The sequence below is a fragment of the Urocampus carinirostris genome, chromosome 8 (assembly GCF_059441175.1).
Source record: "Urocampus carinirostris isolate Australia breed hairy pipefish chromosome 8, RoL_Ucar_1.0, whole genome shotgun sequence".
In the NCBI taxonomy this organism is placed as follows: Eukaryota; Metazoa; Chordata; class Actinopteri; order Syngnathiformes; family Syngnathidae; genus Urocampus; species Urocampus carinirostris.
The window spans coordinates 44,771,871-44,790,651 of record NC_142356.1 but is presented as its reverse complement, the minus strand read 5'-3'; the positions used below and the strand labels follow the sequence as shown (position 1 = coordinate 44,790,651).

The 18,781-nt window shown below is 40.0% G+C and overlaps 1 protein-coding gene across 4 annotated transcripts in view; it reads left to right on the top strand.

The window, feature by feature from the left end:
* The window catches only part of dlc1 (DLC1 Rho GTPase activating protein), a 108,678-nt gene that overhangs the window by 53,539 nt on the left and 36,358 nt on the right, over positions 1–18,781 (top strand). For 3 of the 4 annotated variants that reach the window (XM_088342872.1, XM_088342871.1, XM_088342875.1), the window contains 2 exons: positions 5,071–6,683; positions 8,366–8,545. In XM_088342872.1, coding sequence (XP_088198998.1) covers positions 5,071–6,683; positions 8,366–8,545 — 1,793 coding nt within the window. The remainder of the gene's footprint in view (positions 1–5,070; positions 6,684–8,365; positions 8,546–18,781) is intronic. The other variant, XM_088342874.1, reaches the window with a different exon arrangement.

The following is an 18,781-nucleotide window of genomic DNA, read 5'->3' as shown; positions in this document are numbered from 1 at the left end:
AATCATCTGATAAAACAGTGAAATAAAATGCACTAACAAAATTGCTTCTTCGGCTTAGGTGCTTTTGTTAAATTTTGCCTTAACGTATGTGGCATGGTTCTCTCAAAAATAAAAATCTAATTATTTTGCAATCATGGCTCTTTGGGTCAAAAAAGGTTCCCAACGCCTCATATAAAATTTATTTAAATTGCTGACAGTTTTTAGGAGTGTCGGTTTGAAAAGGTTTTATTCTACAAAGTGATGTTGGCAATACCCAGTGTCACAAAGAATGCTTTGAAGGAATGATGATAAGATATCTTCAGAATGTTGACAAATGTTTGAGTGTGGGTTCAGCCTATCGGCCGCTCTTTTATTATCACACATTCCAACCAATGCAACGTCAAAATCATGCCACCAAGGAATGCGTTAAAGCTACGTTTTTTGCATTGAAAAATACAATAGTCCCCGGGATAAGACATTACTCAGTTGTTAGTTAGGGGTCGTGAAGTGAAATTGCTATAAAACGGGGTATAAAAACCTAAGGTACTTGTGTATAACGCACAGCTCTTGCTGATTTAACACTGGTATAAATATGTCATCATCAATGCAAGCTTTGGGAACACCTTAGCAAATCAATACAGTGCAAAAAATACAGTATTTTATCGCAAACTCGTAAAGCTTTTACGACCCACAGAAGATACTGTAGTAAATTAAGTGAGAGAAAATCATTGTGGGAGGGAGTTCAAAATATTGACCATTTCATTAAATTTTGACGCAAACGAATTCCAGGAGTGCATTTCATATGACATCAACCAATAGCAGACAACAACAATTTTAGATACAAAATAAAATAAATTCTCTCCTCAAACAAACTCAAAACTGACAGGCAAAAAAGCACTTCATTGTTATATGAGTAAAAAGAAAAAGCAGTATTGTTTGTCTGTGCAATGCACTAAAAATAGGGAGGAACTTTGGGATTGCAAAATAATTTGAGAGACAGAGAAAAAGAGAGAGAAGAGAGAGAGGGAGGAGAAGCGTAGCACAAGTGGCAGGAGTGGACTTGACTTTGAATGTGGTTTGCGCTGCACATATCGTTTTGAAATGTCAACATGAATGTGATTGAAAAGGTGAAGTAGAAAAGAAGAATTGTCATTGAACCTTTTGGTGTGAGGTGTTTGAACCGAGCCATGGGATATTATCTTCCCATCGTTACAACGTACAAGTGTGAGATGGGGTTTATGCGAAGACATAAAAACGAATTGGTCTTGATTTGAAAATTGCTCTCTCCAGTGTTGAACCTGGTTTTGATTTATTGAGTAAAAATAAAAGCAAGAGTATGTGAGCCCCTAAAATTGTGTATTTATTTGTACCAGAATGGCATAGCTGTGTCCAGCACTACATTATTGGCAAAAGTTGAGGTTGGGGGTCCGGGACCTTTTTGAACGTTTCACTGGGGGTCCAAGCCCAGATTGACTTTGGGAAAAACTGGTTTAAGGTATTTCACTAGTAAAAATGACATCATGCATCTTTCCATAGCTTTAGGATTCTAATTGCTACATTCCAAGCATTGTGTTTTTTTTTAAGGGGCTTTTGGTCGTTATAAGTTAAAGGTCAGCTTTTTATTTAGTTTCCAAAGGGAGGTGAGGTTGCAGAACGACGGTATCAGTAGAGTCGTCTGACGAGGGTAAAATTGAAGAGATTGAAATAAGACTGTAGGGGAAGTCAACCGAGTCCGGCAGTATCGTGATCTTATCGGGGTCATCATGGAATGTGCTGAAATGCCTCCAGGGCCCGAGATGGATTAGACAAACCGGGGAAAGTTTGCTTTGAGGAAAGATGCATGTTTGGTAAACACAGCGCCTTTTAATCTCTTGCATGCAAACCACTTCCACCAAGTCAGGAAATGTTGAAACACGTCTTCTGCTCAGTATGAATGAAATTGTTCAAAGTTACGCAGCTGATGGTCAAGGTTCTCTGATTCTTTTGAGATTTAAGTTCAAAGTGTGTACATGCATTCGAGTTCCTGTAGTCAATGATGAATAGGTTGATAAGCATTTTGTGATCTTAAAAAACAATCATGAACAAAGTGTTCGAACGATTTTGTTTTTTAAATTGGGGCTCTTAGACAAATTAGCACATTAATGACCATTTTCCTTTCATGTTAAACACATACATATACACACACTTATGTGTATATATATATATATATATATATATATATATATATATATATATTATATACACTTACGTATTTATAATATATATATATATATATATATATATATATATATATATATATATATATATATATATATATATATATATACATATACAGTGGAACCTCGGTTCTCAACCATAATCCGTTCCAGAACCCTGTTCGAAAACCGATTTGGTCGATCACGGAAAATCGTTTTTCCCATTAAAAGTAATGTAAAATCGTTTTAATCCGTTATAACACCCTGAACGTTTAACATGAACGTAAACATGAAGCTAACCCAGGCTAATCATACATTCGCGTTGGCGTAATCTTCTGTACGAAAGATTACGCTAACATGAACGTGTAATATTAATAATTGTGCAATTTTTGTAATTGTAATCCTGTGCAGTCCATTTTGTGATTAAGGGCTATATAAATAAATGTGACTTGACATGGAGGAGGAAGGAAAATTATTGTTTGTTCTCTTTTCTCTTAAAATACCGATCTAATGACACTTACTTCTGCCTTCTTTTTAGCACTTTTCTAAAGTCATGACAGTGTCATTAAATTAATTTATGACCCTGGTGGCTGCAGCTTCATCGGGGTGGTGGAGTTCGACGAAATTTTGTAACTCGGCCCATTTTTTACACATTTGTTTGATCTCGGACATCGGGGCATCCTTTCTTTCTTCCTCCTCCCCAGAGGACATCTCTTCCTCCAACTTTGTCTTCTGCTCATTCTGAAGGTCGAGGAGTTCTTCTGTGGTGAGCTCGGCTTGATGTTCGTTCAGGAGTTCCTCCACATCATCTTTGTCAATCTCCAAGCCCAAGCTCTTGCCCACAGACACAATGTCATCAACAAGGTCGGGTTCCTCCTCAACAGGAGCACTGGTGCTGGTCCCTGCAACACTGAAACCCTTGCATTCTCGCTCGGTGACACACTCGGGCCATAACTTCTTCCAAGCAGAATTCATCGTCAGATTGGTCACAGCGTCCCATGCTTTATCGATGATGTTGATGCAGTGCACGATTTTGAAATGGTGCCTCCAAAAATCGCGCAGGGTCAGTTCAGTGTCATTCGTGACTTGAAAGCACCTTTGGAAGAGATATTTTGTGTAGAGCTTCTTGAAGTTGGCAATAACTTGCTGGTCCATGGGTTGAAATAACGGGGTGGTATTTGGAGGCAGAAACTTAATTTTGATAAAATCAAATTTCTCCATCAAGTCATCCTTCAAACCTGGAGGATTTGCAGGGGCATTATCCTTTAACAAAAGGCAGCAGAGTGGCAAATTTTTCTCCACCAAATATTTTCTTACTTCTGGACCAAAAACTTCATGCACCCACTCGGTGCAAAATTGCCTCGTTATCCAAGCCTTGGAGTTTGTCCTCCACATAACAGGCAATTTGCTTTTCATTATGTTGTTGGCCTTAAATGCCCTCGGATTCTCTGAATGATAAACTAGAAGAGGCTTGATTTTACAATCCCCGCTTGCGTTGCCACACAGTAAAAGCGTGAAGCGATCTTTCATTTGCTTCTGACCTGGCATGGACTTCTCCTCGCGTGTAATTTACGTCCTCCGTGGCATTTTTTTCCAGAAAAGACCAGTTTCATCACAGTTGAAAATCTGCTGGGGAAGATAATTTTTTGTTCAACAAAACTGGCAAAGTCGATCTTGAATTTTTCTGCTGCAGTCTTGTCCGAACTTGATGCCTCCCCATGTCGAACCACGTTGTTGATGCCACTCCTCCTCTTGAACTTTTCGAACCATCCTCTGCTAGCCTTGAAATCAAATCCTTCAACAATAAGCGACGGGTCTTTCTTCAGCAATTCACTGAAGATTTCTTAGGCTTTCGCACAAATCATCTCTTCACTGGCATTATCTCCCGCTAACTGTTTTTCATTTATAAAAATCATCAAAAGTTTTTCTATCTCTTCCAAAACTTGCGGCCGTTGTTTGCTAATAGCACTCACTCCCTTAGCCACATCACTTGATTTTACAGCCTCCTTATTCTTTACCATCGTGCTTATAGTAGACTTCGCCATGCTATATTCCCTAGCAAGATCAGACACACGCACACCTCCTTCATATTTGGCTATAATCTCTTTTTTAAAGGCAATAGTTGCACAGACTTTCTTCGGAGGCATAGTTAGGGGATAAAACACTCCGTTCCTCGATATCAAAAGCGAAAGCAAAAAAGTAAGTGTTCATGTGATAAAAGTTGGTCACGAGGGAAAAAGCGAAAGCAAAATGAGGCATGTGGGCACGTGATAAAAGTTGGTCACGAGGGTGGGGGCCATCTCCACCCGTGCGCCGCTCAGCATCGCACTCTAGTGTACGCACTCACGCATTACCGACGTTCGAACACCGATTTATTGACCTAACAGCGAAACAAGAATTTCTCTAAATTTTTGGTCGAGCACCGATTTGTGCGAACTGAGAGGCGTTCGAAAACAGAGGTTCCACTGTATAGTGAAGAAAAATAAGTATTTCAACACTCTGCTATTTTGCTATTTCTCCTACTTAGATATCATGGAGGATTCTGAAATTGTCATCGTAGGTGCATGTCCACTGTGAAAGAGATAAACTAAAAAGACAAATCCAGAAATCACATTGCATGTTTTTTTAACCATTTATTTGTTTGATATAGCTCCAAATAAGTATTTGAACACCTGTGTGTCATCTAGAATTCTGACCTTGAAAGACCTGTTAGTCTGCCCATTAGAAGCCCACCTGCACTCCATCATCCTGAATCAGATGCACCTGTTTGAAGTGGTATATATAGACCGCTGTGTTAGACAATATCGTTTGATAAACCTTACAACTTAAATATGTTGTTTAACATCTGCAAAAGGAAAAAAAAGTTGTTTTAAATCTCTTCCTCTCTATTATCCAGAGTGAGGACTCTGATGAGGATGAACCCTGTGCCATCAGCGGGCGCTGGACATTTCAGAGAGATAGTAAACGCTGGTCCCGGATGGAGGAGTTTGAAGTTTTTTCGTCAATGTACCTAGGCGGCGCGCAAGCACCTTTAGCAAAGGACCAAGTATCCATTAAGACCATGCTTCTCCTTGGCGAAGGAAACAGTTCTGAGAGTGTGTTGACTGATCTCAGCGATCAGCCTGAAGTAGGTTCCATCCATAGCAGCGGTAGCGGCGGAAGAGCAGAAGAGAAGCATTGCAATGCCGCAAACGAAGTCCTGCCCGTCAGAGCCACACGGGCGAGTTCCGTCGCCAGCATGTGCTCGTCCTCGGGCACCGGCGTGTCGATTTGCGCCAATGAGGGCTCACTATCCGACGGCCTCCCTCCGTCGCCCCTGGAACTTGGACAGTTCACCTTTGATCTGAAAACTGGGGAAGTCGGAGGAAGTCCGGATCGCAGCGGGGGCAGCGGCAAAAGCACACGGTCGCGGGCTAAGAGTTTCCTCAAGAGGATGGAGAGCTTTCGTCTCCGCAGTGGCGCCACCTCAAAAAGGAAAAAGAAAGTGAGCATGGGCAGGGAGAAAATCGAGATCAGTGGACCTGTTGTTAAAGAGGGTCTTGATGAGGACAAGTTGCAAAGGCTTAACTGTGTGGATATTCTGACTCTGAACCTGAACCAGAACCTCTACCGCGACCCGAATCAGACCATGACGCTCAACCTGGACCGTTCTGTGTCCGACTTGACTCAAACCAGCAACGGTAGTACCGGGAGCAGTCAATCGGAAGCCAGTAGTGGCAGTGCGGTGAGTACTCCCAGCCCGGTAACCCGGGCTCGAAGCCATAGCACTGCCGCAGACTCCGGCAAGAGAGGCGGGATGTACCTAGAAGGCTTCGACCCTTTCAGCATTGTCCAGCAAGCATCCGATAGGCAGCCAACGCCAAAATCGACCCCGCCCGTTCCATGCCAAGCAACAACCAACATGAGTATTGACGAGCGAAATCGAAGAAACAATCACAGGATTCAGAAGAACGGGGGACAAACAGGGCAACCAAAAGAAGATGGCAGGATCTTTTTCTATTTACCACAAGGTCACAAGCCAGGAACGTTCCCCAAAGCTCTGCAAGATGGGAGTTCGCACAACGAGAACGAAAACGTAAACACCGTCACCCTGAGGGGACGGCAGAGTAGACGCACGCGCCAAATGTCTTCTGGCTCAACGGACACTCGATTGAGCTTTTACGACAATGTCCCCTACGTGGAGCGGGTCGAGGCTGCTGAAGGGGACGAACGAAAACTAGAGGAAGTCCTCCAACACGTAAGTGGCCTGCAGCGCTTCAACACCTGGTCCGAGGCCATGGCGGCCGGGGAGGAGGAAGACGAAGAGGATGAAGCGGAGGAGGAAGGAGACTCGGACTCGGCTGTAGACTCGGCCTCACCGTGCCCTTCCTCGCCACTGCAAAACCGCCTCGAAGATACAGAGAATGGAAGTGACCATGATAGTACGGGAAACCCGCTAGGAGACAGCGAGGAAGGTATGAGAGAAAGGCGGGACTCCGGCGTTGGAGCATCGCTTACAAGAACTAGCAGGTTAGACCTAAACATAAGTTTTGCCTGGAAATTAAGTATGGTGTGAAACGATTAGAGTTCAGTTAACCCCTTAAACAATCTTCTGAAATCAGCCTAAAATCTCAATCCAAGACGTACCCAAAGTAAATTGAATGCTGTTCTTGAACTGTTTGGAGAATATGGACGGGATTGGTCTCTCTTAAAAGTATTTTAAGTTTTGTCTACAACTGAAATAAGCACTGCAAGTGCCACTAACATTGAGTAATATGAGGTTTTTATTCTCGCCTGATCTATGCTGGAAAACTGCTGGGACAATAGCATAAGTGGGTTGAGTAGCCAAAAGATTTACTCAAGTAAATGTACTGTTACTTGTAAATGATATGACTCAAGTATAAGTAAAACATAGTCATCCAAATATTTACTTGAGTGAAGGTAAAAAAGTACTCAAGTACAGAGTAACTGTAACAATGTCTTGTTTTTATTGTATTTTTTTTTGTCAAATATGCTCTATGCACAACATAGTCAACATAATACAAAGTCACAAGTCACAATACAAATAACCAAATAGCAGCAAAAAAAGTTTTAAATCAAGCAATATGAAAATATATTTGTTTCAAGTAAAAAAATGTCCCAAGTACAAGTGTAGCTGTAATTTAGGTAAAAGTATTTTGCATTCATCTGTAGGAGAGCATAGTGTGGGTGGGGGAAGGGCAGGGAGAGAGTTCAGGGTCCTGAAATGACTTATTGGAAGATTTCCTTAAGCCTGCTGGTTCTTGCTTTGAGAGACTTCAGTCTTTTCCCTGATGGCAGCAGGTTATTGGGACTGTGACCATAGGTTGGTGGGGTTTACCTGCTGTCCTTGAGGCTATGTGGATGAGGCAAGAGTTGTAGATATCCAGGAGAGTTGTGATGGCGACACCAATGACCTTTTCCGCTTTTCTCACAATGCGCTGCAGGGTCTTTCGGCAGGACACTGTAGAGGGGTGTACTTATACACTGAACATACAGTACAGTAAAAAAACAAACACAAAAAAAGCATTCCTAATACTGCTCACAAGTGCCACCTAGTGGTTGTTTAGGTTACTGGTCAAATCTAAGTAAAAGAAACAAGAACTCAGACAAAATAAATGTGCCTTAGCAGAGACAGAAATACACGTATTTTCATCGGGGGATTTAGGTAATGGCTTCAATGTAGCCTAATGTAGCTGAGTAAGTTCTTCAAAAATCTTCTCAAGTAAAAGTAAAAATTATAGTGATTTCAAAATACTCCTGGAAGTAGAAATGTCAGAAAACTCAAATGAATCAAACGGTGTAAATGTAAGTTGTTACCAACCTCTCTGGTGACCCCAAAGGGTGGTGAACACGAGATACGCTTACCCTGCTTTTTTTATGCAATTCTCTGGAATGCTGCACGGTCTCCATAGGCACCATTGCTACTTTTGTAAGAATCCACCGACAGTCTTGCATTCAAGGACTTTTTGACCAACTCTTGATTAGTGTGAACACAAATTCCTATAATCCTTCACACTGATCTTGATAATAGTGCAAGCAGTGAGTGTGTGTACTGTATATATTTGAAGTTGAAAATTCTGAGCTTGGTTTCTCTGCAAACATACAAGCACAGATGATTTTTTTTCTCTTCCACTTTCTCCCTAACTTCTGCCATGTCCTTCTACTCCAACGCCCCCCGCCCCATGACGCAGGCCGCAGAAACTCCGCTGGTTAAGCTTCCAAAACTCCCATCGGCCCAGTTTGGCTTTGGCCCAGCTCCAGATTAGTTGCCAGTCTGTACTGCAGATGAATCTACTCCAGAAGCTTTCCCTGCTACAGCTCACCGCCCTGCTAGAGAAACACACACCGACAAACAAACACGGTTTTAGCTGGTGAGTCGGCTGTGCCAGGCGTATATATAGATTTCTTTCTTTGAAGGTACTGAAAAAATAAAAAAATGGCCTTGAAGGTGCTTAAAAAGTGCTGGAATTTGGCCATGAGAAAGGTGTGCTATCCCTGCTTACGGTGCGTAAAATACCGTATTCAAGTCTCAATCAATTTTCCTAAGCCCTTCTTGGTGTCTCTCCATCTTCAGGTCATTGCATGGCGGTGTGACGGCTCTAGTGGGAGGTTGGGTTTCACATTCTTTTCCCAGATCTGTAATTGCTGGGGAAGGGGCATTCATTGTCTTTTTTACTCCAAGGGGCAATCATTGCAGTGTTACAAGAGCCAGGGGCTGGAAAGATCTGTCCTCAACAATTATCCTTACCCTTTCCATATCAGTTGCCTTCATTCCTAAATATTGTCCGCTTTTTGTCTACCATAAATTATATTGAGTCTGCTGCACATCGTTTCTTTTTTGTTTTTTTAAACTGAAACATACTCATGTGACACCAAAATTATAAGGTGAGATCCACAAGCTTGATATTTATTGGACAAATCAAATCATGGGTTATTTGTATAGCCCTTTATCACAAAAAGTATCAAAGGGCTACACAGAGCACAACAACAACCACAACAAAATAACAAGTATAACATCAGCTATAGAAAATCTTTTTGTTGGAACGGATCAAGGACACCAAGCTCTTTGCAAAAGTAGATTGGTCGCTCATTTGTAAAAATGACCCATTTATGTTAAAAGACCACAACCAATTACTTTTTAAAAATATATAAAGACGCTCCCCTACTAACGACCATTCGAGTTACTTAAAACGGTAGATACGAACATTTTTTCGGGATGTGGAAAAATATCCGGACATCGCTGCAAGTTAGATTTTTTATTGTGTGGACCTTTGTCCGAGTACAGGACATTACTTTAGTGCTTCTTTCCACCGCTACCGGCGTGTGGTGGCGCTGTGAGAGGTCACCCAACATCCACCTGGAAGAAAAAAAATCCGCTTCCTGTGTAAACATTCTATACTGTATCTCCAGCGCGCTAAGAACTTTTACTGTTCAATATCTCATGCATCCATTCAATATGGTTGGTGTAAAATGTAAAAAAGAGGCGAGCCGTTTCATTTGAAATTAAAGTGGAATATGGAAGCTTGATGCTGTTGATAAAATGATTGGATCGCTATTTTTTTTTTAAGTATGGCAAACATACATTATTCAGACCATTTTTTGCTTTCTCTTGATCCAGATGCAAGGTTAGTGAAAACTTTAAAAAACAAAGAGAAATTATCAATGGATCTTGAATTTGCAAATAAAAAACAGGGGAAGCTTCTGATGAGAAATTCCAACTCCCTCACCCCAGCCCTTTCTTTGTATTGAAGCTCCTAGGTTACAAAAGCAGATCCAAAGCTGTTGGAATCAAAGAAACAGCAACACGATTGGCTAAAAGTTTAATGATGTAAACAGTGCATAATAATCAAAAGAACAGACAAGTATGCAATAATAGTCAAAATAAAGAACTTGCATCCAATAAAATCTCCTTTGCAGGTGTCTAATATTTAAAACAAAAATCAGACAATCAATCCAGAATCCACAACTTCATGATTAGTGTTGTGAATAACGCCGTTATAAATAATTTTGTTACACACGAAAAAGTACTTAAACACGCACGAAAATGTATGCAAACATGCACAAAAACGTATGTTAACACACTCAAAGATGTCCAAAAAGACACATGTACATAAACACGTACAAAAACATCCGAAAGCGCACACGAAAAATTACGTAAACACACAAGAAAACCTATATACACTTACACAAAAACGTACGTGAACACGCTCAACAACATATGTAAACGTACACAAAAATGTTGAACACACAGGAAAATGGAGGTACACACACACACACACACACACAAAAATGTGCGTAAAAACACACAAAAACGTACGTAAACACGCACAAAAAGGTGTGCAAAAACGCATAAAAACATACAGAAACACAAAACATACTCAAATACACATCAAAATATCGCAAAAGGTTTTAAACACAAAACATATGCAAATACACATGAAAACGTATGCAAGCTCATGCACAAAAGCATAGGTAAAAACGCACAAAATCATAGGTAATGCACTTTTTTTTACCGTCAGTCATGGTAATGACATTGTAATAGCGGAAAATCATTTTTGTTAGATTACCCCGTAACTAAAAAAACGTAACCTATTTATTTATAACAGCATTCCCAACACTGAAGATTCCATACGAAAAGGCACAAGACTTGATATAATCGTCACTTTCTATTCGCAATGATCGCAGCAAGGCTTTAGGGCTAGGACCTTAGCTTGGCCTTTTGGCTGAGAGTAAGTGTCCCGGCTCCTAGGCTTTGTAGCGTATTATGAACTGACCGATAACGGATAATGGATAATGAATAACGAAGATAGATCAATAACCCTTAAAAACCCCAAAACCCCCCTCTATTCACAGTACCAGAGATGAATGTTAAAGACTGGGAAAAACAAAGTCACCCTGAAAGATATAAATAAACACAAAAAAAGCATGACAAGGCTCACAACTCTTTGCTGTGTCTGATGATTTGACTTTTGATAAATGGGTGATTCTTTGTTTGCAGCAACATTTTGGTGTCATGATTTTTGAGAAGAAAGAAAAATTCTATCCTTTATGTTTTTATGATTTTATTACAATAATATGTTTGATTACTAAGAAATACATAGTGGTCAAGTATAATTATAAGTTGTTTTCTTAGTCTCCCTGAATGTTTTCCACCTTGCCATTCCCTAACAAACATTTTACCAACAAAGCTTAGTTTTTAAAAAATGTCTTGTTCATAAACACATACATCTATACTATATAAAGTTAATATTATTATTATAATATTAAAAATATATATTATCATTATTTTTTTTCTTTCTTAATTTTTCAAATCATCACTCCCCCAAATAATTACATCAGGTTTAGTGTAGTTTATCAATATGTTTAAAAAATGTTATAATTTTATGTCGTACACAGTTGATTACAATGCTCTGAGGACACAACATCATTGAACATGTGTGTCACCAAAAAGTTGTCCAAACTACAAAATCGTATGAAATGCATTTTATTTAGAGTTAAACGATTTTCAAACACTTGTGAATAATTAAAGTACTTTTTATATACATTTTGCAGATTTTAGAGAAAAATAAGGGTAAGAGAAAGATGCGAACGTGAAATGTTGATCCAAACAGAGAATCACCCCAATACATTGTAAATTTCATATTGGTATTGCGTTCATAGTTAACATTGAAATGATTCTAATCATATTCGCACATATTCAGCAACATTTGTCACTTACAATGCTTAGTTTAAGCTGAGTAAAAGTGAGACAAAATTATACTGGACTTCAGGAGGAAAGCAAGAACCCAGCACCACTCATTCTACATGGAGACTGTGGAGAGAGAGTCCACTCTTTCACATTCCTGGGGGTTCACATCTCCGACGACCTCTCCTGGTCTGCAAACACCAGAGCTGTGGTAGGGAAGGCCCAGCAGCGGCTCCATTTCCTGAGAGTGCCCAGAAGAAATCATCTGGAACAGCAGCTGCTGGTGTCCTTCTACAGAGCCACAGTGGAGAGCATTCTGACATACTGCATTACGGTGTGGTATGCTGGGTGCACGGCAGCAGACAGAAAAATACTTCAGAGGGTCATCAACACAGCCCAGAGAATCGGTGGTTGTTCTCTGCCCAGTTTGGAGGATATTGCCTGCTCTTGCTACCTCAGCAGAGCAGAAAGCATCAAGGAGTCTTCTCACCCCAGCCACCACCTCTTTGACCTGCTGCACTCCGGCAGACGCTACAGGTCACATTAAACAAAAACAAACGGAGACAGAGAGCCTTCCCTACCCTTAATTCACACTGCACAAAAAACTGAAAATTTCCACAAATGCTCTTTAAGGAGGAATACCAATGCAAACACACTACCTCATACAGATGTAAAATTGTATTCATGCCTATGCTTACTTTGCACAATGTTGCCTTGTTGCACTACTGCATATTGCATTACTACAATCCCCTGTAATACCCAATGTAAATATTTTCTGCTTTTACATTCCCACACTTTCAAGTCAAGTCAAGTCACATACATTAATATAGCCCTTAATCACCAAAATGTCTCAAAGGACTGCACAGGATTATAGTTACACAATTACCTGATCTTAAACCAACATGCGGGCAAGGAACAACTCAAAACCTCAGCGTGAGGAAAAAGAGTAACCTTGAGGAGGGACCTCACAAGTGGTAATCCCCCTTTCAGGATGACCAGGGTAAATTACATTTAGCATTACAGTACACAAACATAGTAAACAGTAGGTAACATGTTGGAAATTTGTCCGGAAAGTGCATGACAGCAACGACGCCCCCAGCCTGTAAACTAGTCCAGTAAGTCTATGACGGCCACGACGCAGCTTCCCATCTCTGCCAGCAGGTCAATGCAGGCGTTGACATGCTTTAGGTCAAACGCTGATCCTTTGACTCATCTCAAATCGTCCTTCTCCTTCGTATAACCACTAGGCAGGCAGTCGGAAAAAGACAGGACAATACAGAATATGAGGTGGGCATCAATCATAAGCCTTGATTTAAAAACTTCCATTGAGGTTGCAGATCTTATCTCCGGAGGCAGGGCATTCCATAGCACCGGGGCCTGGATGGAGAATGCTCTCAAGCCTGCAGACTTCTTGGCTCTCGGAGCCACAAGTAGACCGGTATTTTCCGAGCTCAGACTCCGTGCAGGAACATAGAGGGAAATTAAATCAGTCCATGCAAAACATTTGTATATTATTAAGAGAACCTTAAAGTCACATCTTAAGTGGACTGGGAGCCAGTGCAAGTTGGCCAATACAGGAGTAATATGCTCAAACTTTTTTGTCTTAGTCAAAGGTCTTGCTGCCGCATTCTGAACCAGCTGCAAACTTTTGATGCTAGACATCAGGAGACCAGAAAGCAATACATTATAGTAATCAAGCCGAGAAGTAATAAACGCATGAGTTAAAACCTCTGCATCTGATTGGAACAGCATCAAACGAATCTTCGCAATATTACGGAGGTGGTAGAAAGCTATTCTAGTAATATTTTTCACCTGTGACTGAAACGACAGATTAGGATTAAATATAACACCTAGATTTTTGACAGAGTCACTATGGGTAATATTATATCTGTCTAGGTTCAGGGCAGTGTTTGAAAACAACTCACGACAGCTGGACCAATAATCAACATTTCCGTTTTTTCTGGGTTAAGGCGCAAAAAATTAAGTGACATCCATCTTTGAATCTCAGTAAGGCAAGCCTCCAGATTTTTACAATTTAACTGTCCAGTTGTCTCCAGTGGAACATGCAGTTGAGTGTCATTTGCATAGCAATTGAAACTAATATTATACTTGCGGATAATGTCACAAAGCGGAATCATATAAATACTAAAGAGAAGGGGGCCAAGTACAGAGCCCTTTGGAACACCACAGGGGACATTAGAGTGTTTAGAGGTCAGATTGCCATAGTTAACACATTGCATCCTGTCTGACAGTTAGAACCTAAACCGAGAGAGTACAGTTCCTGCATTCCAGACGAACAAGTAATATGTTGTGGTCGACTTTATCGAAAGCAGCACTGAGATCCAGCAGCAGCAACATTGATGAGGCACCGGAATTTATTGCTAAAAGGAGATCATTGGTTTCTTTAGCCAAGGCTGTCTCTGTAGAGTGATTTGCCCTAAGAGGTTATTTTCTGACATGAAGTCATTTAGTTGCTGTGCAACGACCTTTTCAAGTAATTTTGCAAAAAATGGCAGATTTGACACTGGCCTTTAATTACCGTATTTTCCGCACTATAAGGCGCACCTAAAAGTCTTGTTTTTTTTCAAAAGCTGACCATGCGCCTTATAACACAGTGCGCCTTATATCTGGCTCAATATTAAATTCGCAAGGTCTCGCAACTACGAGAAACAGCCGCCGACTCCATTTTTCGCGCTGTGCATACTGGGAAATATTAAACGATTGGTAGTTGCCGGGGCTCGTGTTGTATTTGTTTACTAAGTGGCAAAATGGCTACCCCATTAAACTGCTTAATTCATATTCAACAAATACAGTATTTGTCTGAATCCAGGGTTATGACTGGTGAAGATGTAAAGCACAATTTACCTTAAACAAACGCAGAATTATTCAGAATGTCACGTTTGAGAGAGAGAGAGAGCGAGAGAGAGAGAGAGAGAGCGAGATTCTCTTTCATACGTGCATTTGTATAAGAAAATGGCTCCTGTTAAGAGACACACAGTCACGCAGCACAACACGGCAATAGAGCGGCAGCGAGAGAGTTAAACTTAAATGAATCGATGGTACGGAAGTGGAGAAAGGATGAAGATAAGCTCCGCCAAGTAAGGAAAACTCAACAAAGTTTCCGTGGCAATAAAGCAAGATGGCCAGAGTTAGAGGAGACACTTGAACAGTGGGTTGTTCAACAAAGAGCGGCAAGCAGAAGTGTCAGTACGATAACTATACGTATGAAGGCAACAGCGCTGGCACAAAAACACCGGACGTGTTGGATGGCCCATTCACTGAGATATGGTCAATTCGAACACAGCAGAAGAAGAATTCGAGGGATTCCTCGATGAGGAGCTTATAGAGTGATCTTTGTTTTTCTTTTGTGTGTTTACGTTTTACATTTTACAGTTATTATGTTATTGCTTTGCACTCGTTGTTTTTGCACATTACGAGTGTCACTTTATTGCGATTGCACTAACGTTTCATTTAAAATAACAGTATCAGACGTTTTTTTCTTTGCGTGTTGACTAAATGGACAAAAAATAAAATGATATGTCGATGTTGTTCAAAGATGTCAAAGATGTGTCACGAAAATGCTTTACCTCAGAGAAAATAATAAAACGGCTGTTTATTTATTTTGGGAGTGAATGGAGTTGTGGAAAGCTTGTTTGTTAATAAAGTTTGACCTTTTTGAATATTTTGTTGACATTCCCTTGAGCGTGGCAACATCTAGAGGTTGCATAAAGTAACTACATTCTCTACTGTAGTCAAGTCGTCACATTTATTTACCGTAAATAGCCCTTAATCCCAAAAATGTCTCGAAGGACTGCACAGGATTACAATTACAAAATTGCACAATTACCTGATCTTAAACCAGCATGCACTTATAGCGCCTTATAATGGGGTGCGTCTTATGTATGGCATAAGTTTTAAAATATATCATTCATTGAAGGTGCGCCTTATAACATGGTGCGCCATATAGTGCGGAAAATACGGTACCTAGGCTTTCTGGGTCAAGGTTAGGTCGCTTAACCCTGGGTTTAATGACGGCAGACTTGAAGGCTACAGGAACAATACCCCAGGATAGCGATATATTAATAATATTTAAAACTGATGGTCCAAAGATCCCAAACAGATCCTTCACCAGTGAAGCTGGAAGCGGATCAAGGAGGCAAGTAGTTTGTTTGGCCCTACTGACCATCTGTGTTATACTATCAAGGGACAAATCATTGAAACTGGAGAATGTTTCTGAACAACCGCCGACACGGTCCTAACCTAATACCTCCACATATATGAGGTAGGAGGAGGTTACAGATCGTTCATTTAAAATTTCATTCCTGATTAGTTGAATCTTTTTATTAAAAAATTCCATAAAGTCATTAGCAGAATAAGTTGAACTATTTGGGTTAAGTTGTTGTCTGGTAAGTTTCGCCATTGTGTCAAACAAAAATTTGGGATTATTCTTATGTTTAACAATAATGCTTTAGCTGAGGCAAGAGCTACTTTATGTTTCAGCAAGCTGTCACACCAGGCCAGTCGGAAGACCTCCAGCATTGTAGTGCGCCATTTTCGTTCAAGTTTCCTGCAACCTTGTTTGAGTGACCTGGTTTCTTCAGTAAACCAAGGTGTATGCTTCTTAGGTCGAAATTTATGCCTTAGGGGCGCCACAGAATCTAGAACATTAACCAAAGCAGTATTAAAGTTGTTTGTAAGTGAGTCAACAGACTCAGTGTATGAAGGGAAGGCTGCAGTTACCGTAGGTAATAGTTCTTTTCAAGCTAATGCCGTTGTAGGGCGTATAATACAACTGCTTAAAGCCTAAATTTTCCTTATCACAGTAAACATTAAACGGCACCTCACACTTAACAAGATAGTGATCAGAGTTGGCATTAGGATACGGTAACACTGTAACATTTGAGGCTACAACACCCCGGATCAGAACAAAATCTAGAGTGTTCCCATCTTTATGAGTGGGCACATCAACTATTTAATTGGAACCAAATGTATCAATCAGTGACTTAAAAGCAATTGCAAGTGAATTTGATGGGGAGTTTATGTGAACATTAAAATCACCAATAATTACAACATTGTCCGCATAAGTTACTATGTCTGTTAACAGTTCCGAAAATGTATCCAGAGATTTTGAGTATGGTACAGGTGGGCGATACACAACAACTACATGAATTGGTGTTGACATTAAGGACCTCATAACAAGTGCTTCAAACGTTTTAAAAACAGTAGGGGTACCAGGAGTAAATTTCAACATACCTTCCGATATAAGAGCAACGCCTCCACTTTCCTGTGTAAATATTTTGTATTCATATATTTCCAAGTTATTTTTATCGCTCTATCTTTTTTTAATGTTTTATCTTTACAGTCAAAATGTGTAACTGGTGTGCTATGTCCAATTTCGTTGTCACAATATGTTCAACCCATTTTGTAACAATGATAAGAAAGGTATATTTTATTCTATTTTATATCCTGATTTTCAATCTAAAGTTAATGTGCGCTTTATACACTGGTGTGCATGATACACAAATAAATGTGGTAAATATTTCACTTTTCTACCTTTCTTTCATCTCAAAATTCTAGTTGATTTGTGCGAGTAAGGCCCCTTTATCAGTGTAACACATTGTTTTTAAATCACATAGAAGTTTTCTGAGGTAAACATAGTGACAATTTATATATTTTCCCTCCATTCGGAGGTCATTTTTTGAGTCCAGGAATAGAACTTTTAGCCTTTGCTCAAACACAGAGACCATTTGCTGGCGGACGGAGCCTGCCGCATATTCAGAATTCCTAGTCAGGATCATAATTTGCTCCGTTTGAGATGTTCTCCCAAAATGCCCTTTTAACAAACCTCACGTGTCTGTGTTTTCATGGCCTCATGCTGTTGCAAAGATGCACAAGCATACCTGTAAATCTGTCGGTGGAATCTGATGGTGGTTTTCAACCCATAATACCCACAGAAACGGGTACAAATAATATAAAAAAACAGCACATCACACCTCCAAGTTGTCTTGTTTATCTTGTCCTATCGTAAAGCCCGAGATGGGAATCTGCAGCCACTTGTCTTGTACGTAAATTGCTCTCGCATGCTTTTTGGAATTGTTGTTTAATTTCAAGTTTAAATAAATTTGCTGGTTTATTGGTTTGACGACTGAGTACTTTTTAAAATTCTATGTTTCCACTGGTACATTATTTTATTTATTTGCTTAGTATTATTTGTCTTTATAGTAGGTTTTTGACCTGTTTTTAGAGTAAAATGATGTCATATGAATAGTGGATAATATTGCAGAATTTATGTAAACGTATTCTTGTTTTAGAGAAAATCCTTGAATGAGAAAATAATATAAAAAGTTGTCTAATATGTTTATTATACTATTAAAAATATTAAATAAGAATAATATAAAAATAAGATAGTATCCTGAAGTATAGTATATATTATATACATATATATATATATGTGTGTGTGTAGGGCGGCTGAGTGGTTAGTGTTTCCGGGGCACAGTTCAGAGGTCATGGGATCAAATCCAGCTATCAGCCTTCCATTGCGAGTTTGCATGTTCTCCCTGTTCTTGCTAGGGTTTTCCGGGTACTCCAAAGACACACATTTCAGGTTATTGGCAGGTGTAAAAATGTACCTGGATGTGAATGAACGTGTGAGTTGTCTGTCTCTATGTGCCTTTCCACTGGCTGGTAACCGGCTTAGGGTGTCCCCTGCTCACTGCCCGAAATACCTGGGGTGGGCTCCAGCATCCCCACGACCCTAATGAGGATAAGTGGTGTTATGAGCGGTTATTTTGGGCCCTTTTTTCCAAAACAACCCAAACTTTCAATATTTGGCCATATTTACCATAGCTATGTGTTTCGACAATGTAATAACAGTTTAAAACGAATAAAAAAAACAAAAACGGACTTGGATTTTTCAGGATAA